The following is a 22,157-nucleotide window of genomic DNA, read 5'->3' on the forward strand; positions in this document are numbered from 1 at the left end:
GCCCTCCCGGTCTCCCCTGTGATAGGCTGTGGTTAGAAGTGCTGTATATATGTTTGGTCTTAATAAATGGGTTGTGCCCACAGGAGTTGTCGAAAGCTGATAAAGGGAAAGAGAAACATGTAGCTTGGAATCATATGTATTATTTACAAGATTTGTTAGATAGCTTTCCAAAAGCATCAAGGAAATATGCAACAATTCAATAAAACAAGCATATTAAAAATGACCTTTAAAAATTAAAACATGAAATGCTCTATGCAGCAAAAGTCAATAATGTAAACTTTCAAAGGAAGAACTTGAAAAGACCCCAGTATCATTCACAGCAAAATATGTACACTGTTGGCTCTCATTTATTCCTTGTATGCAGGATTAATTTCAGTGGACTGGTAGCAAGCAAACCATTGATGAAAGAAGAGCTCTTATCCAAAAGTAGTGCATTAGATTTCCAGTCTTTGTACAAAACCGTTTGTACAGTAACAGATATATATGAACACTGGAAAAATACCACAACATTAGGAGTGCTAAGGTCCAGTGACTAGATGTTCTCTGAGCAATTTTTTTATTTGTTTCTCTGACATTGCTTGTAAGCCTGTAAATCAGGGATGAGCAACCTCTGGCCCATGGGTCTGATAAGGTCCATAGAAGTTCCCTATTCAGCCCACAGCTTTTTTCTGTGGCCCCAGCCCTCTGCCACAGAAGGAAAAGCTCTCTTCTCTTTTCAGCAGCTGATTGGAGATAAGTGCTTTCCCCTGCTTAGGCACTGAAAAAGGTTCCCTTTCTTAGTGCTTAACAGGGGAAAGCAGTTATTTCCGATCAGCAGCTGATCAGAGGTGAGCTTTCCCCTGTGGGGCAGAGGGGGCAGGGACAAAGGCAGCAGAGGAGGAAGCTGATGAGTGATTCAGTCCTGCTTGCTGTTGAGTAGTCATGCAGAGACTTACTCCCTTTACTTGTGATGCTCATGCTTACTTTTGAGTAAAAATGCTATTTGAAAGTGCTTCTGAGTGATTCAGTCCTGCTTCCTTCTGAGTCTTGTCCTGCTTCCTTCTGAGCAGGCATGTGTCCTGCTATAAATGGAATGGGAGGGGTTGGATTTTTCAGCCCGTGGCCGTGCCCACCAGTGGAATGCACCCCTGCTGTAAATAGTGAGACTGTGACCAGGTACGGACAATACACTGCTGCTCATCGTGGCCTATTCAAGCCACAATGAGGCGCAGTGCCCGTGGGAGCCAGACTGCATAAGCAGCCCCTACTTGGGGATTGTCATATCATGCAAACCTGACTGTGAGAGTCGTTTAACCTTCATATATCCCATGGTCATTGGGTTCGCACTTCGCATGACACGGCAGCCCCGGGAGTTGTTTTTCCGAATGGTGGCTGCACACACCCCACATGCACTGCAGCCTGGGCTGTCCTGTTATGTGAACAGCCTCTGTGAAAAATAGACTTCCACAAAGGCACTGCAAATCTGCAGCCAGTATTCTCCCCTCCTAAAGACACAGACCTCACAAAGGTCGCTGGAACTTCACACCACTTGGAGAAACGGGAGAGAGGCGATATTGTTTCCTTATGCATCTAAGTATCCAAACTGATGTCTTTTTCTTAATAATTTTTAAAATAATGGTTCAGACAAAAAAGGCTATCCAGCAGACGAAATATGTCCATGGAGTTGAGGATGTTCCATTATATTGAGGCCCATTAAAATATTCCTCACGCAATAATTGATTCATATATGTCCTATATATCCCTGACCAGCATTCCCAATGACTATACTGGCTCAGGGTGGGGACACTGTAGTCCACCACAATCCATATCCATATTCATATCCATATCCATATCCATATCTATCACATTCTGCAAATATAACTGACGTTCGTTCTTCTGAGTCTCTTCTCAATGTGTTTTCTCACTTGTCCAGCCAGAAGCACTTAGTTTCACTGTACAATTTCTCCCCACTCCAACACTTGATGTTAAGGAGAGGGAACAAGGAGATAAATAATGCTGTTACTGACACAGTGCTGAGATGGAGGATCTGGAGATCCGAACTTTCTGAGGTTAACTACGTTATAGATACAACACACACCCTGTGGCAAAGACCTGAAGCTCTTAGAGTTCCCAAAGGGAATCAACAAGTCCCAAACAGCTGAATGCCACCTAACTGTGAAGAGGAGCATATGGCTACGGTTGCTTAAATTTTGTTCTTTGCGTACATAGCCCAGCTCTCTCCCTGCCTCCCATAATCTGGATGCAAACCAATTGTAGGACATGTCCCTTGCTCTCAGTTCAACACTTCAGCACTAAACTAGAGGTTTGGGAACCATTCTGGGGAGAAGGCATGTCTGTCTTTTCCTAGCATAGCTCTGCAATGACTTTAAAAGCAGCTATAACCACACATAAGAGGGCCTTCCTTGCAGTGGCCCCACACCTCTGGAATAAGTTGCCATTGGGGGTCTGCCATGCTCCATCACTGCAGGCTTTTAAGAAGGCCTTGAAAGCATATAATTTTACTCTGGATTGAAACCGACTTCTCCCCAGTCCTAAGCCGCTACAACTACTCTAACCACGACACTACCCTGGCTCTACACTGCACCGATGCCCAGGAGGATAAGTCACTAGCAAAGGCTGAGCCCGGATTGCTCTGTAAAAGCAAGAGGAATTAAGATGAGTCCCTGGCTTGCTTAGACACAAGATGCAGCTGAGGAAAGACAGCTGGGTGCTTTGGCAACAGCCTCTCTATTGGTGTGTTTCTGCAACCGAAGCGGAATCCCAACAAGACAGAGGATTTATTTATTTATTTATTTATTTATTTCATTTCTATACCACCCAGTAGCTGAAGCTCTCTGGGTGGTTCACAAAAATTAAAACCAAAGAGCACACAATAAAACAATATAAAATATATAAAACATTAAAACCACAGTATAATAATACAACCAGAATTCAACTGGAATAAAAGCAGAATGAAACCTAGCAGCAGTGCAGGGATTTGAAATACAGATTTAAAACAGCAAAGCTAAAAGTCCAGAAAACTAAAATGCTAAAATGCCTGGGAAAATAAAAAGGTCTTCACCTGGCGCCGAAAGGTACAAGGTAGGTGCCAGGCGAACCTCACTAGGGAGCTCGTTCCAGAGCCGGGGTGCCACAGCAGAAAAAGCCCTCCTCCTAGTAGCCACCTGCCTGACTTCCTTTGGCAGGGGCTCACGGAGAAGGGCCGCTGACGATGATCTTAAGGTCCGGGCAGGCACATATGGGAGGAGGCGATCCTTTAGGTAACCTGGCCCCAAGCCGTTAAGGGCTTTGAGTGTTAATACCAGCACTTTGAATCAGGCCCGGAAATGGACTGGCAGCCAGTGCAGCTGGAAAACTACTGGCGTAATATGAGGTTCTATGGGTTGGTGGTTCTTGAATCCAGGAATTAGGGAGGCAGACTACTCTGGATGGGGTAGCTCTCCCTCTGAAGGAGCAGATGCATAGTCCAAGCTGTCATTAGAGGCCCAAGTGGCCTCAGTGACGAGGAGCACCTGTGCCCAGCTTCAGTTGTTCCACGAGCTATGGCTGTTCCTGGATCAGGATAACCTGGCCTCAGTGATCCATGCTCTAGTATCATCCTGGATAGACTACTGCTACAGGCAATCAGTGGTGTGTACCACGCAGCCTGCCCTGTACCTCCTAAATTAGCTTGCTGTCCTCAGATATGGTGGAGGATGCTATCCTGTTGCCAGAGTAAAAGATTCAACTGGGATGTACGTATTTTGCTAAATCCATTCCGTCTGTGTTTCAGGGATTGTCAGGTGTCTTTCCTTCCATTGTCTACTCATTGATGGAATTAGATTTTTTTAACCTGAATTTCATTCTACTTGTACTAATTTTCATTAGTGGTAATGTAGATTAACTAATGCACATTCACTCAGTCGTGCATCAGCGCAAGTGCACATTAGATCTAATGCGAATTAGCACTAATGCGAATTAGTGCAAATCCCCCCCCCCCAACCCTTAAAAACTGGTCCACAAGTTCACGGAATCCACATGACTTGGAAAAAGCTGGTCCACTGCAGTATCACCAGGTTGGATTCATAGAAATCCAAAATTATTTAAATCCGTTGCAGATTTCTGCAACATCCCTAACTGGCAGTTCACTTGGCATTTGTACAAGGAGTGGAGGGCGGCACCATCTTGTCCTTCACCTCAGGCAGCAAAATGTATTGGGCCAGCCCTGATGACAAACCTACCTTTCTTCCGCAAGCCAATCTTTCTAAATTCATGCCATATGGCAGTATATGCTTGGGAACGTGCACATGTCAACTCACACACTTAAACCGAACATGGTGGATGAACTTTTAATGTATCTGGTTGAAGAACCAGATGTCTGGTCTGAATTTTTCAGTTGCGGCAGATGCTTTTTGATACAGCTGAGCTTCTGCTAATACCCTGCTGTCCTGTGACAAGGTTTTCCAGGGAGAGTAAAATCATGGTCTCTCGGGAGGTCAGCAGCTGAAAAAGAGAACAACTGGCAAAGAGAGGAGGTTTAGAGTGGAAGCAGCAGCAAGAGAGTATCACTTATGTCAGTCAGAGCCATCCTTACAAGCCATTTTCCAGTTGTCACTGGAGCAGTGGAGGTATCAGAAATTGGGAACAGAGTTAAGACAGGGTTGGGAATCGAGGAGCAGGGTCATTTTCATGGCTGTGAGCTGTGCTAGCAGGACCTGAAGGAATGGGCTATACTGAGAAAGCAAATGATCAAAGGCCTCTTCAGCAATATTTAGGTTGCTTTTGTACTGGGCATTGTTCAAATATAAAAACTACAAATTAAAAAAATATGAAGTCTGTCTTTACACATTTATTATACTCCACCTTCTAATTTTTTTTCACAAGGTGGCTTTCATATAGAGCAATAATAGAAGCAAAAACATTAAAGGTTTTCTTGTGAGTGTTTTTGCTCTCTTCTGTTTCAGAAGGTCAGAGATCAGTAGACTGAAGGAAATATTTGAACCTAAAACTGGTATGCATATCTAGCAACAAGGCTGAAAGAAGTCCTCTTTTCACTTTATGAACCCAGATTTGATATATTTGGCATAGCTATCACCACAGCATAAGGCACCTGCGTGTAACAAAACAAAACAACACACATGCATACACACTGTACCTGTCATTTTTCATGACGTAAATCAGCATTCATCCAAATAAACATGTTTGGCAGTTCTGATATAGCTCTTTACCATTTCAATGGGAACTGAGATCCTTTTAAAAATCTGCATGTTGTTCCCAAATTTGTCAGGCTGATGATTTTGTGACAGTATGTCAGACTGTCTTTACTGCCATATTTATGGAACTAGAAAATGTGGGAGTGGAACCTATCTGGGGGTACAGTGAAGCATCCATAAACATTATAATATTATAATAGTCTTCAGACACATGTAAGAAGAAAGCCAGGCTATGAAGCACATGGTCTTTGATGTCTATATACTAATGCCCAGAGTATGGGAAACAAACAGAATGAACTTGAACTCTTAATACAAGAGGGAAATTATGACTTGATAGGTATAACTGAGACTTGGTGGGATGACTCTCATGACTGGAATACAGCAATTGAAGGATATAACTTGTTCAAAAAGAACAGGAGGGACAAAAAGGGAGGTGGGGTTGCACTATATGTGAAAAATACATATCTCTGCACAGAAATACAGGAGGATGAGCTTGGTAGCCCCATCGAGAACATCTGAATCAAAATAAACGGAGCAAAAAATAAAAGGAACCTGGTGGTTGGAGTCTACTACCGACCACCCAATCAAGGAAAAGACGAGGATTAAACTTTTGAAAAGCAACTAACCAATGTTTCAAGGAAGCACGATGTAGTAGTAATGGGGGACTTCAATTTCCCTGATATTTGTTGGGAGACAAATTCAGCAAAACATGGTCCCTCCAGGAAATTCCTGACTTGTGTGGCAGATAACTTCCTCCTACAGAAAGTAGATGAAGGAACTAGAGGATCAGCTATCCTTGACTTGATCCTAACCAACAGAGATGACTTAGTGGATAAAGTAGCAGTTACAGGAACTCTGGGGGAAAGCGACCATGTTGCACTTCAGTTCTTGGTTCTAAAGGAAGCAAAAGCCGCGTGTAGTCAAACGCGTACCCTGGATTTTAGGAAAGTTGATTTTAATAAACTCAGAACAATGATCAGTAAGGTCCCATGGCAAGCAACACTAACGAGAAAAGGAGTCCAAGATGGGTGGGAGCTTTTAAAAAAGGAAATTCTCAAGGCACAATTATGAACAATTCCAACAAGAAGAAAAGGTGGAAGACAGCAGAAGAAGCCAATGTGGCTTCACAAAAAGCTTAGAGATGACCTGAAAACAAAAAAGGACACATATAGGAAGTGGAAAGGAGGCCAAGTAACAAAGGAAGAGTATAGGCAGGTAGCACAGAATTGCAGGGATGGCATCAGGAAGGCTAAAGCTGTGAATGAGCTGAGGTTAGCGAGGGATGCTAAAAACAACAAAAAGGCTTTCTTCAGCTACGTGCATAGTAAAAGACAGAGGAAAGAAATGTTGGTTCAGCTATTAAATAAGGATAGCAAAATGATAACAGATGACAAAGAAAAGGCAGAAGTACACAATTCCTACTTTGGCTCAGTCTTCTCCCAAAAGAGGGTCTATGACCCCCCTGGCAAAGGCGAAGTACAGGCTGAAGGGGTAGGATTGCAGATTGAGATCGATAGGCATATGGTCAAGGAACACCTAATTACTTTGAATGAGTTCAAATCTCCAGGGCCAGATGAACTGCATCCTAGAGTAATGAAGGAACCAGCAGAAGAACTCTCAGAACCACTGTCTATTCTCTTTGAGAAATCATGGAGGATGGGGGAAGTGCCAGATGACTGGAGGGGGGCTAATGTTGTCCCTATCTTCAAAAAGGGTAAAAAGGAGGAACCTGGGAATTACAGACCAGTCAGTCTGGCATCAATCCCTGGGAAAATTCTGAAGCAGATGATAAAGCAATCCATCTGTAAGCACCTTGAAAACAATGCAGTGATTACTCAAAGTCAACATGGATTTGTCAAGAACAAATCCTGCCAGATGAATCTGATCTCATTTTTTGATCAAGTGACCCCCCTTGTGGACCATGGGAATGCTGTAGACATAATATATCTCGACTTCAGCAAAGCATTCGACAAAGTGCCTCATGATATCCTGATGAGCAAACTAGCTCAAAGTGGGCTAGATGAAACAACGATCCGGTGGATCCACAGTTGGCTACAGAATCGGACTCAAAGAGTGCTTATCAATGGGACCTTCTCAAACTGGGGAGAGGTAATGAGTGGGGTACTGCAGGGCTCATTCCTGGGCCCAGTGCTCTTCAACATTTTGATTAATGACTTGGAGGAGGAGGTGCAGGGAATGCTGATCAAATTTGCAGATGACACAAAATTGGGCAGGATAGCTAATACTTTGGAAGACAGAAACAAAATTCAAAGTGATTTTGATAGACTGGAGCACTGGGCTGAAAACAACAGAATGACATTTAATAGGGATAAAGGCCAAGTTCTGCACCTAGGAAAAAGAAATCAAAGGCACAGTTACAAGATGGGGGATACGTGGCTCAACAACACTACAAGCGAGAAGGATCTTGGAATTGTTGTCGATCACAAGCTGAATATGAGCCAACAATGTGATGTGGCTGCAAAAAAGGCAAATGCTATTTTGGGTTGCATTAATAGAATTATAGCTTCCAAATCCTGGGAAGTACTAGTTCTCCTCTACTCAGCACTGGTTAGGCCTCATCTGGAGTACTGTGTCCAGTTCTGGGCATCACACTTTAAGAAGGATGCAGACAAGCTGGAGAGGGTTCAGAGGAGGGCAATAAAGATGATCAGGGGAATGGAAACAAAGCCCTATGAAGAGGGACTGAAAGAACTGGGTATGTTTAACATTGGGAAGAGAAGACTGAGGGGAGATATGATAGCACTCTTCAAGTACTTGAAAGGTTGTCAGAGAGAGGAAGGCCAGGAACTCTTCTCAATCATGCCAGAGTGCAGGACACAGAATAATGGGCTCAAGTTACAGGAAGCTAGATTCCAGCTGAACATCAGGAAAAACATCCTGACTTTTAGAGCAATACAACAATGGAAACAATTACCTAGGGAGGTGGTGGGCTCTCCCACACTGGAGGCGTTCAAGATGAAGCTGGACAGCCATCTGCCGGGGATGCTCTGACTTGGATTCCTGCATTGAGCAAGGGGTTGGACTCGATGGCCTTGTAGGCCCCTTCCAACCCTACTATTCTGATTCTATGATTCTATGATAATCTCCATAAATTGGGCATCAGAATTGCTTAAAGGCATACTGAATGCTTACTAAGCATCAAATAAATACATCTTTTTTTCTTTTAATTTTTAAAAGATTTTCTTTAGACAGAACCAGCAAAACTTTAAACTCCTCATACATAAACATTCCAGACAACCTGCACACAGATACTTTAAGCCTTAGAGAGAGATCTGTAAATTTGTATTAAAGCACAACCTCCCCACTGTGATTTCAGCAATTTTCAGTGATAATTCAGTCAGTGCCAGTGTATTTTTAATATCCTGAAAGTCTTACACATAACTTGAATATTTTGCTTTGGCTATTGCAAAGGTTTATTCCCCTTGTTAGGTCTCTAGGTTTCAAAACTAATCAGCTTCTTTCTGTTGTAAAAGAACTGAAGTGTTTGCTTGAAATACTGTAATCATGTAGCTGGCATTGATCCTGTTAGACACTATCAGTATTGAGTATACATTGATGATTCTTTGGTGCAAATGTCAAGTACCTGCCTCCAGTTTGAACATAAGTGAGATGAGATTGATTTCAATGGGCTTAAGTGCATTTAAGTCTATAGTGGATTGTATCCATACTCTACAGACTATAGGATAATGTGCAGCAACATTAAGCCAATGGAAGAGATGAGATGGTTTCAGCTTCATTTATTGACCTAGTTGATTTCACTGATTGGATTAAATGTTGTATTGAGCTTGATCAAGGGCTGGAACTCTCCTTTGTTCTGAAGAAGCCCTCTTGACTGAGCAAGAGGGCTTCTTCCTATTAATTAAATCTATAATTTCATTAATAGGTTGATTTCACTGATTGATTCGGTAAATGTATACAAGCTGCTCTTTAGCACAGGGCTCCTTGAAATGCAGCTTAAAATACTTCCTTGCAATAAAAAGATATAAAAAAACAAAACAGTAAATTTGCAAGAGCAGCATAACCAGATGATAAAACTTTACAAAAGTCATAAAAACCACACACAAATAGTCAACATGCATGGTTTGAGTGTGTTTTTCCATGGAAAAGTAGCCTACAAATAAACTGATGATGCTGAGTCCTAGTCTGATGCTGATGCTGGAATGCCTGGACAAATATATTTTTAAAAGGCTTTACCTGGCAGCAAATCAACATCAGTGTTGGTTCTCTGGGTGAGCTGCTCTGGGAAGGGCATTCCAAATATAAGTCAACATGATCCAGAAAGCCCTGTCTCTGATCACTGCCTATCTGACGACTTCTTCATTTTTCCTTTCTTTTTTTATTCAGGTTAAAAACAAAACAAAATCAGCATAGGATCCATAACACCACAAGACAACAAAAACATGAGTAGTAATTTTAAAACAAACAAGAACAAAATAACAATCCCAAAATCATTTGGCAATTTGTATTTTGCTCTGTCTAGTTTCTGCTGCACATATAATTCCAAACATGCAGATCAAATATCCATGTGTTTGTCCGAACAGAACTGTCAGTGATAGTATGTTTTTTTCATAAGTTGCCAGGCTCATTCCTGTTATTATGGAGGGAGTAGATTTTTCTTTCCAGCCTTGAAGGATCATCCTCTTGGCTATCATGAAGGCCCGTAAGATCCATTTCCTTTTACCTTCAGAGAATGGCAGGGAAAGCCCCTGACGATGATAAGGTTTGGGCAGAGACATGTAGTAGGAAGCAGTCCTGCAGAAAGCCAGCTTCCACAGCTGTTTAGGGCTTTATTGGAAATCTCCAGCACTTCCAATTGTTCCTGGAAACAGATGGTGGCAATCAGTGTAGCTGTTTAAGTAGTGGTAAGATATTTCCCCTAAAGCCAGCCCCAGTTAGTAACTTAGCAGATGCATCTGTCCATTTTCCTACACATGTGTTAAGAAAAATAAAATGAGAAAAACAGCATTTTGAACAATAGTACTCATGTTTCACTGTTACCCACATTCAAATAATTAGCAGCATTCAAATGACTGCATAATTCTTTCCAAGGAAATACCAAGGGGACTAGATTGAAAAACTATTTGATTCAGTAGATATAGAGATCTCTGTAGGAATCCGCACTGTATACACAGTTACATTGTTAAGGGTGCAATCCTATGCATGTTTAGACAGAAGAAAGTCCTACAACTCCCAGCATTCCTCAGCCAGGTATGTGCCCTAAGAATTTAGCAAACAGAGCAGACATGATAGTTTAATTCACCACATAAAAAATACAATAGTTCTTTTCTATTGCATTTATTTTCTCCCCTTTATACCACATTCACCCCTTATAGGATATTCTGCACCATCAAACTTCCCTTGGGATCGATGATTGACTGATGTCAGGGGTGCCTCTGAGCATAGGCAGTGGCAGAGTAGCTCAGATTCCGAAGAGAAACTGCAAAACATGGGGGAGAAACTTTCCCAGACTCTTCCAGGCAGGGAGAAACAGACTCCTCAGGTTTCAGTAGTCCAGCTGGATGGAGAGGGCCTCTCTTCACACACCCCTGTGAGAGATAGCGAACAGGGAGAGGTACGGCTTGGAGAGCCTGAATTCTTAGCCACCAGGCACAGATGCAGAGCCAAGAGAGAGATGGCAGGGGTGGAGCTTACTGCCTGATTGGCCCAGCAGGAACAGCTATGCATAGATAAGGGAGATCCCCACCCCACCCCACCCCTTAAGTTAGGAAAGCATGCCCACCTTTTCTCAAATGGTGAGCAACTTTCAACCTTCGTAGCTTCCCTTTGAACTCCCTGAAGGCATTTCTTTTGTAGAATGTGAGTTACTGCCAACTTGCATCTGTATGACCCATTTATTTATTTATTTCATTTCTATACCACCCAGTAGCCGAAGCTCTCTGGGCGGCTCACAAAAATTACTGTGAATTTTTCACAGTAATTTTTTACTACCATTGTACAGTATTACTACATTAATTAGTATTAATGTAGTATTACTACAGTAATTTTTTTTACCATTGAAGTAAAAGGATTAAAAAGCTGTGGATAGAAGCCACTTGTCTGTGTTTTGATTTGGCTATTTGAAGTTCAGCAGGGACAAAAGGGAACCCTGATAGTTGGTTTAAAGGATGCATACACTATGTTCCAGGAACATGTTTAAAGCTCCTTACAGAACAGTGACACTGATAAATGCTGCCATGTTAAAGAAAGACATTAAAAATAGAAGATGTCGATATTCCAGGAAACTTGTGTGTCCCTCCCCCCATGAACTCATTTGGTGCTGTTCAGGAACTAATAGCAGTAGCATGGGCAAAGGGGTGTCAGAATTGTACCTCTCCTAAGGCGCCAAAATTCCCTGAGATGCCCTTGATCCTTCTTTTTGGGACTGCTACTTCCAAGTGATTAGAAGAGGGCAGAGATGGTTATCCATGCACCTTTCCAACAAGTTCAAATAAGAAAAATAGACATTTGTCTCTTTGTAATGGGGAGGCAAGCTGATGCCTTGAACTAACATCAGGTCACTGATACTATTTAATTCTCCCCTGCTATTATGGATTTTCCCACTATCCTATGCAGTTGAAAGAGCTGCATTAACATTAATGGTTTGTCTGAGAATCAACCTCAGAGCTAATATGGCCAAAGTACATCATGTATTTTCTGGATAGCTGCCTGAATGCTTATTTTGATACAGTGCCAACCACCTGGATGTTCAGTATGGGTTATAGTGCAGTTTAAATACAGTATAGCTCCCTCTCTCATGTTAGTGGTGTTTCATTCTAGTCTCTAAAGCTGGATCTGTATCTTGAGTCATAAGAGCAAACATAAAACGTTAACTTTCTCCATTGCACAGCTCCACTGATGGCAGCAACAGCAAAGCCATATGTTCTCCATTTGATTTACCATCAGCAGCAACTGCCTGGTTGCCCACAGTTGTTCTCTGCTTAATAATATTGGCTCATAATAACTGCATGCTTGTTAATAACTTGCATGATATGGATGTGAAGAATTTTAAAGAGGAATCATGATGCGCTTTCTTTCCTTGTACTTTCTTTCATCACTGTACTATTGGAAAAGCCAAAAGGATTTCCCCGCCGTGTAATATAGAAATGTGGTCTGATTGCCACCACTCCCAAGTCCCGACCTTTGCTTGCAGAGTGGGTTGGGGTGTGGGGTGGCATTGCCGCTGTCTTGCCAGTGAAGTGGGACATCATGCATGCAGAAGCACACTGCATATCCACACTGGGAGGGGCAGGGCTGGCCTGCTTTGCTCTGACCCAGCCCCTCTTGCCTTTTTGTCATGGCAAGGAGACTGACGAGGTCGGTGGAGCAGCACCAAGGAGTTGGGACATCCCTGATCATTAGAAGGACCTGATGTTGCTGCCTTCTCTTCATGCCATTTGGCACACAGATAAGAAATGCTGTGGGGTAGTGCCCTCACTTTGGGGGCATGAAGGGCCATCAAGCGGGTGGAGCGAGATGGAATAATTCTCTAGACTGGCCTTATAGGGCTGTGGAGCAATAGGGCCAAGGAAGGAGACCAGTGCTGACTCCAGATGTTTGAGGGCCCTTGGGCAAGGTAGCCTTAATGGGCCCTCTCCTGCATTGAATCTGCCTTCTCACCACCATGGTCACCAGGTGCTATTAATCCTTATCCTCTTTCTCATCATTGCTACCACTTGCTTGCCTGAGAGGCAGAGAGGCAGTGAGCATCTGTTATTCTCACTGCCACTGTTGTCTAGGCCAGAGTGAGAGGCAGGTGAACAAGCAGGTTGCCATGGTGAAGAGGAGGAGAAGGTCCAGGGGTCTCTTGTCAGACGGCCTCTGCTGGGTTGTGGGCCTTCAGTAGCTGCCTGACCATGCCCTGAAGGAGCCCCCTTTGAAGCTTAAACTGGCTCACACACCGAAAGCTGTGGAACTTGGGGGGGGGGTAGTGACTCAGGATGGGGGGGGCTCCCTCAATACCCCTGGGCATGTTTAGCGGACCTATGGCCACATAATACACTGGCTGTAGCCTGGGGTAGGGCGGGATCACCCAGGTAAAGTGACATCTGAGGGAGCTGTCATGTTCCTTGACCTGTCCTCTGGCTCTGAAGAAGGCTTAGAGGCAGAGGAAACCCCCACCAGTAACCTACCTTCTGCTTCCAGGCCAGAGGATGTGGCTCTACCTGGCTCCTCAGATGAAGAGGACACCTCCCCATTACAGCTTTCACTACCCCCCACCCCGCAGGAGCCAGCAGCTACAAATCAGGCAGTAGCCCTTAAGAAACAGACTGCTTCTCTGAGGGGCTTGACCTAACTGCAGGTCTTGAGCTGCTGGCTTTTATAAGGCTTCAGAAACCCTTTGACTGCTGAGTCAGCAGCTCGTCTTGACAGAGTCTCAGCTAGCTTGGAGCTGGCCAAGGTCCTGAAAGACCCTGCCTGGTCTAACCTTGCCTTGCTATTCAGTTCGCCAAACCTGACTTGACTTGGCCTAACCTGATACCATGGGACTTGACCCCACTTGACTTGACCTGACATCTTGGGGCTTGGCCCCACTTGCCCTGATGCCATGGGATTTGACCCCACTTAACCTGACTTGATTAGATATGACCAGACTTGCCCTGATGGGTGTCTGGCATTGACCCTCCTTTCTTATACATCCCTTGATTGTTTCAGCACCTCTGGGTGCCTTGAACCAAGTTAGATAGGACAGAGGTGGTTCTGGAGCAGCTTTCACCTTGGTCACCATCTCGCACAGCCAGGGTGTTTGCTGCAGATCTCTTGTTTAACTCAATACACATGGTGCTTGTTCAACCAATACAACCTGAGTCTTTCCTCTTGCTCTAGGGGTATTGTATGGTTGCAATGGTTTTGCCTTCAAGAGTTGTCAATTTCTGAACAAGGAAGAAAATAAATGTAATGAAACACATTGGGATGTTGGAGAAATCCACCATGGACTCAAATGAGGCCGGATTCCAAAGAATCCGACCTCCAGAGTCCACAGTGGACCGGCCGCACTCACCTCCATTTCTGGAAGAGTTCCTGCAGGGTGGCTCTCCAGCTTTCTAGAAAACACAATAGGCTAATGGTGACTGCCATTACCTTATTGCAGGAAAATTACAGTGTAAATGGCGTATTGTACACCATTTGTGGCCGTAAAGCACTAACCTTTACATAAATACAGCTGTAAATAACTGCAATTTATGTAAAAGTCAGTTATTTACAGCTGCAAATGGGAAAACATACACCATTTACGGCTGTAATTTTCCTGTGATAGGCTAATGGCAGCTGCCATTAGCCTATCGTCATTTAGAAAGCTGGAGAGCCACTCTGCCAAGTCCAGTGGATGTGGCAGGACTCCGGAGAAATCTGTGGGGCCCCAAGCAACCCAAATTGCCCTGTGGCAGACCCCTCCCATCCCTAGTAACACACACACACACACACACACACCACTTTGATTTTTGTTCAATGATCACTGTAATAGCCTTTGCTAAATTACTTTCTTGGTTCATGGTTGATATTGCTACATTTATAAAAACCTCAGTTCTAACTTGTCCACTTCATTTGTCTTGCAATGTGCCAAAAATGATCTGCCATTCTTACAGACTGACAATTCTCTTTTCTGTGAGTAGAAGGGAGAAGAGGCAAAATAGTATGCCCATACTCCTTTTTGCCCTTCCTTTCTTGTGTCCTTTTCCACTGCCACCAGCTGGACAGCTTTTTCTCTGGCTGCCTACACCAAACTAGTCTTAAAACTTGCTCTAGGTCTTAGATAACTAGAATATTAGAGTGAGCAGTAAAAATAAATAGAGACCACAACTTTTGAAATAACAAAGTGTAAATTTTACTGAAGCAACTGTCAATAGTGAAAGGTTTTTAGGACACACACACACACGAGTAACAGGGTATTAAAACAACCTGGGATAACCATATCCAGCTAACTTCACTGGACTGTTTCCCTATGTTATCCAGGATCCTTAACCAAGCAATATCTTACTGTCATTGTTTCACCTTTCTCAATCAGTTCTCCAGTTCCAGCAGCTCTGACTCTTTCCTCTATGGGTTTCTTTCTTTCTTTCTTTCTTTCCTTCCTTCCTTCTCCTCATCTCTCTGCTTCTCTGCCCTTCTGTCTTTCTGCCTAGGTTTTATCTTAAAAAAAAAAAATTCTCCCTAACTCCAACCAATCAGGAGAGTAGTTTCTTGTTCATTTCTGCAAACTCAGTTTCTATTGCCCTTTCCTTGGAGCCTCATAACCTCCTGGCTTCCTCAGCAAAATGTCCTGAACTCTACAATCTAACTAAACTTTTAATCTTTTAGCTGAAACCGAGCAACATATTCAAAGATTTCACCCTGTAATATCCTAAAACAAACTAAATACAGAAATGGAGGACAGCTCTGTTTCTTCACAGCCATATATGTCTTAGCTTTCTTCATCAGCAACCTTAAGTTCATCTTACAGATATTACAAGACAATCTCATTAGTACCTTTGAATCCCTTCATGTAGATTCATTGAAATTCCAGAAAAGTACCATCAGCCTGTAGTGACCAACCCCCCCCCCCCCGTCCCCAAGTGTAGGGCAACTTCATTGCCCAGCCATATGATACCACTGTGAGAGGGGAGAGGGAGATTGTCCTGGCAAGCAGGGAATTGTGTACTTCAGCAGCATGGATAGGAGTAAATGGCCATGGTTTCACATAACACTAGAACATAGTTTAGCATTATGTACATTAGCTTTGGACTCATGCACTTCCCACTCCCTTCTACTCCTTTGGCATAGCAGTGAGATCAGATACATTTGCATCTGATTTTAGCTAACTGTGGTTAGTTATCACTATACTTTATTGAAACAAACCAACTTCAACCTGTGGTTAATTATCCTGGCTTGTTTCAATAAGCCTCAGTTATCAGTTAACCTATGGATGCGAGAGGTGGACCATAAGGAAGGCTGAGCGAAGGAAGATAGATGCTTTTGAACTGTGGTGCTGGAGAAAAATTCTGAGAGTGCCTTGGACTGCAAGAAGATCAAACTAGTCCATACTCAAGGAAATAAAGCCAGACTGCTCACTTGAGGGAAGGATATTAAAAGCAAAACTGAAGTACTTTGGCCACATCATGAGAAGACAGGATACCCTGGAGAAGATGCTGATGCTAGGGAAAGTGGAAGTCAAAAGGAAGAGGGGCCACCCAAGGGCAAAATGGATGGATGGATGGATGGATGATATTCTGGAGGTGACAGACTTGACCTTGGGGGAGCTGGGGGTGGCGACAGCCGACAGGAAGCTCTGGCGTGGGCTGGTCCATGAAGTCACGAAGAGTCGGAAGCGACTGACTGAATAAACAACAACAACATAACATTAACCACAGTCCCCAGTTTGGATATAACAAGGTGCCCTGGTTGGTCAAAAATGAAAGTGAATGCTTCCAATCTTCTTGTGGCTGTGCCAGAGGAGGGGAGAGGAGAGGAGTGAAAGGCTTGTGCATGTGATGCTAAATTCTGGTTGAGCATTACATGAAAGCTGGGACACAGTTTGTATGGCTTTAGCTGATTCCATTCTGCCCAATGGGATTGCTAGAGACTGACAGTGTAGATTTGAGGCATGAGTTCCATTAGTAACAACCGATGTGTTTTCTTAAATGTTGTACAATGTATTTTAGCTAGGAATTTGAATACTCCACTTACTACAATTGTAGAAAAGCAGTCCAAATTATTAAAAAAACAAATAAACACTATAGAATTATAAGCCCTGTAGGCAGGGACACAATTATGACTGTATTGAACTTTTCTATAGCTCACTGCTGGCACTTAATGATCTTAAATAGCAGTAAAAGAAACAAAAAGGGTATACTTAATGGAACAAAATGTTAAAAGGAGGAAAACCTTTTCCTCCTTTTAATTTGAATACACAAAGAACTCAGTGATATAAATCCCAGAGGTCCAAACTGGTTAATCTATTTCTCTTGATTCAAATTGGTTAATGAAATACTATTGGACAGATTAACTTCTATACAAAGGTTTGTCTTTGTTGTTGCCAGATGAATTATGCTTTGGGGCAGAGACCTTTGGTTAGTGAATCCAGGTCTTGTGAGAGGTGATCTGTGCAGGCTGCTAATAGGAAAGTGGGTCAAAAGAAAGATGATGGAGGTGAAGCAACCAATGAAAAAATGATATAAATGGGAGATGTGGACTAAAGCTATTAATTCTCTCTTATTTTTAGGAATGCTGTTGAAGAGAACAAAAAACTGTATGCGATTTATGACACAAGGTGAGTAACAAAATTGTTTCCTAATTGCAGTGATCACCATTAGACCTTTCAGAGTATGATGAAGTGTAATTAGTATGCATGAAAACATAGTGCTATATGCATGAACATATACAACTCCACAGACATAAGCTACTCTGCATAAACAGCCTCATTTCCTCCAATAGCAAACTTCTTATGAATAAAAGAAGGGAACTGATCCCTTGGCAACACATCAGATTATGAGACTCCTGTATTGAGTGACTCTGTACTGTGGTCCTTCTCTTTTATAGTTATATTCAGTCAGGAATAAAGAGGTTAAATTCTTAATAGCAATGCAAAAGTGCTTAAGTGAGAAAACAATACCACAACCAGCAGCAGCCTAGATACTCTAAGACTGGGCTAGTCAATGTGGTGCCCATGGGCACCAGTGTGGCCACTGACACCTTTCTTGGCACTGACCAAGGTGCCCTCCTGCTGCTGCTGCTGCTGCTGCTGCTGCTGTTGTTGTTATAAGCATTTTCTTACTGGCAGCTGGGACTGCTTCAGAGCAAAGTAACAGCCTCCAGCTGCTGCCATCTTCATTTTCCATGAATGCCTCTGCACTACACAGCAGGGCTCAGAGACATTCTTAGGAAAGGGGGAGGAGGGGAGGAAAAAAAGAGTTTGCCTTCTGTAAAATAGGTTTCTGTTGGCAATAAAAACTGTGGGTCCAAAGGTGTTGCTTAGTTGGTTGGGGCTCAGACCCTATCTCTGCCTGGTTCTCAGTCTTTTGGGCAGGTTACTTGTGCTTTGTGATTAGCCATGGCTCCCATGGCAGCCATTTGTCGTGGTGCCCATGACGGTTTATCAAATTGTCAAATGTGCCCATGGGCCTCAAGAAGTTGCTTACCCCTGCTCTAAGACCATTTTTGTGAAATGCCCAGAGAGCTCCAGCTATTGGGCAGTATAGAAATGTAACAAACACATGAACAAACAAATAAATAAGACATATTTGAATGAGGCATCAAAATGTTTGAAGGCTGGCCTTCAGCAAGTTTGCTCTGCAAGCTGGCCATGCCAAGAGAGCCGCTGCCCACTGGGTCCAGCCTTCCTCTCAATCTTGAAGCCACAGAGGCAAGCCAGGATTGTTCCAGCAGTTGCACATTGTTACCTGCTCCCTCCCCAGCTTCAAGCTTGGAAAGGAGGCAAGGGATTTGCTGCGCAGCTACATGGTTAAGGTGCCTGGGATGTCTCTGCCCTGCAGGGCAATACTCAAAAGCCCCCTTGCCACCCTGTTCTGCTCTGGAGCATGGAAGGAGAGGCAGAAAAAGCGCCCTTGGCCACTGTTCCATGGAGGCACCAGGCACGTCCACCAAACAGCCATGAAAGCTAGCAGGGGAGGAGGAGCAGCAGCAACCTAGCAACCGCAATTTTTGGCTGGGCTACCAGGGCCAGAAAAAGAATTGTAGACCTCTGTTGAAGATCCTCTATGCAGAGAGGTGGAAATCCTTCAGTAACTGGAGAAGAATCAGTTTCATCCTTTGACCTTGCATACAGTTCCAGCCATTTTCTAGTGTTTGTGCTCAGAATGCTTTCGGTATTTTTATTAATTTTTTTTTCATATTGAAAAGGAGGGGGTAACAGAAAATATGGCGTCTAAACTAGATGGAAAAAATTCCATCATTTTTTAAAATAATATAGACATAGGTAGATGGTAGATGATAGATCTAGATAGTCAGACAGACAGATCGATCTGTTCCCAGGCTGTCCAGGGAGGCTGCTCTAGTTCCTTCTCTATTGTCCTTCCATCAACAGACAAAAACATTTTTATTCCTTCAGGCTTTTGGCTTTTAAGCTGACTTGTTGCTGAAGTACGCTTTAACTGGTGGGTGCTGTTTATTTCTTTTCAACATTATTGATATGTCTTTAATTTGTGTTAATTGATGATTATTTAAATAGTTTGGTTTAAGTTTTAATGATACTTTTGTATTTTATTATTCTTATCCACCATAAGCTGTATTTTTAGTGAAAGAATAATAGCATCCCAGGGACCATAAGATTTTTTTTTTGGAGTCCTCCCTCCAAGGCTGTAGACACTACTATGACCTCAGAAGGGGAACTCTAAAATCTGTTCACCTCCTCCCTCTCACAACCATTATGGAAAGAACCATGGTGCCCATTTCCTGAGGTTGCAAAAGTGACCTTGGAGGACCTCATAGAGGTCTGAAATGGGGAGTTCCAGTGGGCAGGGAGGGAAAGGAGAGCCCAGGTTATGATGAATCCTATGGCCTCTCCAGCTCTGCCTCCAGCCCTGCCAGCATGGCACTGGATACTTGAAAGCTTGGAGGTTTCCATCTAATGGGGTGCAACCCATAGGACTGCGCCCTTCATAATTTTTTTTAACCAACAATGGGAGAAGGAACTCCCATTTCTGCTCAAAGTATCTCCTCCTGAGATGCTTTTTTTCACCAAAGGGGATATATATATATATATATATATATATATATATATATATATACACACACACACACACACACACACATACATATATACATACATACATACAGTACTGTGCAAAAGTCTTAGGCTACCACCAGCGTTGTTGTTTTAGCAAAGTTTTAATGACCATCCATGATTATTTTTCGGTCTCTAGATACAAAGAAAATACAGGAAATATGTACAGGCAAAAGTCAATATTTAGTGTGACCTCCCTTGGCTCTAAGCACATCTTGAACTCTTTTGGGGAGACTGTCCTGAAGTTTTCTGAAGTAATCTTCTTGTATATTATACTAGGCTTCTTTCAGCACTTCCCAGAGTTCTTCTTTAGATGTAGGTTGTCTTTTATTTCTTTCTCTGTCCAGGTGATCCCATACTGCCTCTATAATATTCAGGTCTGGACTCTGTGGAGGCCAGTCCCTGATTGTCGGTGTTTTATCAGCTGTTTTCCTTGCTAAATATGATTTCACTGCATTAGCAGTGTGCTTGGGATTGTTATCATGCTGAAAAATGAAACCATTCCCAATCAGGCGCTTTCCAGAAGGAATGCGTGATGAATTAAAACCTGTCTGTACTTTTCAGCATTCATGATCCCATCAATACGGACAAGATTGCCAACACCACTGGCAGAAATGCAGCCCCAAACCAGGACAGACCCTCCACCATGTTTCACTGAAGGCTGCAAGCACTCATTCATCCATCTCTCTCCAACTCTTCTTCTCACATATTGTCCACGATTGGACCCCAAAATTTCAAACTTCATCACTCCATAATACTCATTTCCACTGATCCTCATTCCAATCTTTGTGAGCTTTAGCATATCTTAGCCTTTTCACCCTGTTCCCTTTCCACAAAAGTGGTTTCTTGGCTGCTACCCTTCCACGAAGACCATTCCTGGCCAGGCGCCTGCTGTTTCTCTAGTGTAAGGGGAGGTCACACTAAATACTTGCCACTTTAGCCTATGGAAGCTATTTTTCTGATTTTTTTTTCTATTGTTGAATACTGCATACAAATTTCCTGTATTTTCTGGTTGTATTCTAATGAAGAGACTGAGAAATAATTATATATGGTCATTATACCATTGCTAAAACAACAAATCTAATGGTGGCCTAAGACTTTTGCACAGTACTGTATATTCATAAATTTCCCCTATGAGTAGAAAAGCTGAGGGGTAGCAGTTTTGAGCAGAAAACTGCCACAAAGAAAATGGTTAAGTGGCTCTTTTTTCCTTTCCCCATGCTGTTTCTCTGCTCAAACATGCAGCCTTCTGATGTTGTTTTTGGCTTAAAATCAGTGAAAATGTATGTTCAACTGCATATCATATCAGTTTTGCCCTGAAGACAAAAATAATAATAATGTTGAAAATGATGCATGTGTGTGTGTGTTTTAATCAAAGCACATGGCTATTCATAGCAGCTGACATTTGCTTTCCTGAGAACATGTGCCAGTGATTGATAGGTTCTTGGCAACTTACCAAGACAGTGTTTATAACATATTGCCTTATCGGACATGGTGATGCTTTAAGAGATCTAAAAACGAAATACAAATGGGGATTACAGGAATGTCATGCACCTTCTGATTTCCTGTGTTCTTTATTTGTCCATAAAGTACATGAGGAGGCACAGTTCAGTTCTACAGGCACAGTAATATTCTATGTAATAAAGTTATGACACTGACACCTGTCTTACCATATGCTCAAGAGGATAGGAAGTCTGCAGTGGAAAATTCCACATTAATGATCACAGTGTACCCTTATGCCACTGATTAATTTCCAAAATCTGGAAAGCAAATGCAGTGTTCTTCAACAAACATGAAGTTGCCATAATACAACAGAAACAGGTGAAGATTCAAAGCTGTAAAATAATCAAATACAGCAGATTTAATAAGCAAAAACCTGACCAGCAAACATGCTTTTCCTGGGCAGCCACTTTGAGAAGAGATTTTGGGAGAGGTGGGACAGAATGTGAATGTGAATTGCACCCCCCTTTATTTTTATTTTTGTTATGCAAGACTTTACTGCCACCTTTTAGAGTGACCTGCCTGCAGTTCCGTTGACACAGATGCTACATTCTTTATATAAGTGTGTGTAGGATTGCAACCTCTGACTGTTTTAAAGTGCAGAAATTAGTGTAAAATGAGACATGACTTAAGGGATAAGTAGCAAAGGAGTCAAGATTCCCTTAATATTTGTTTGATATAGGTTTTGTACATAAAAATACCCTTGTTTTTTAAAACATTCTCAGTCTAGC

General features: G+C 42.7%; 1 protein-coding gene across 1 annotated transcript in view; it reads left to right on the top strand.

Moving 5' to 3' along the window:
* Positions 1-22,157, top strand: part of GABRB3 (gamma-aminobutyric acid type A receptor subunit beta3) — a 258,047-nt gene that overhangs the window by 90,318 nt on the left and 145,572 nt on the right. The window contains exon 2 of the mRNA XM_084841776.1: positions 17,407-17,454. Within this exon, the coding sequence (XP_084697902.1) occupies positions 17,407-17,454 (48 nt within the window). The remainder of the gene's footprint in view (positions 1-17,406; positions 17,455-22,157) is intronic.

This window comes from Heloderma suspectum, chromosome 3, assembly GCF_057233095.1.
Source record: "Heloderma suspectum isolate Gila_16-S chromosome 3, 16-S_ref, whole genome shotgun sequence".
NCBI classification, from domain to species: domain Eukaryota; kingdom Metazoa; phylum Chordata; class Lepidosauria; order Squamata; family Helodermatidae; genus Heloderma; species Heloderma suspectum.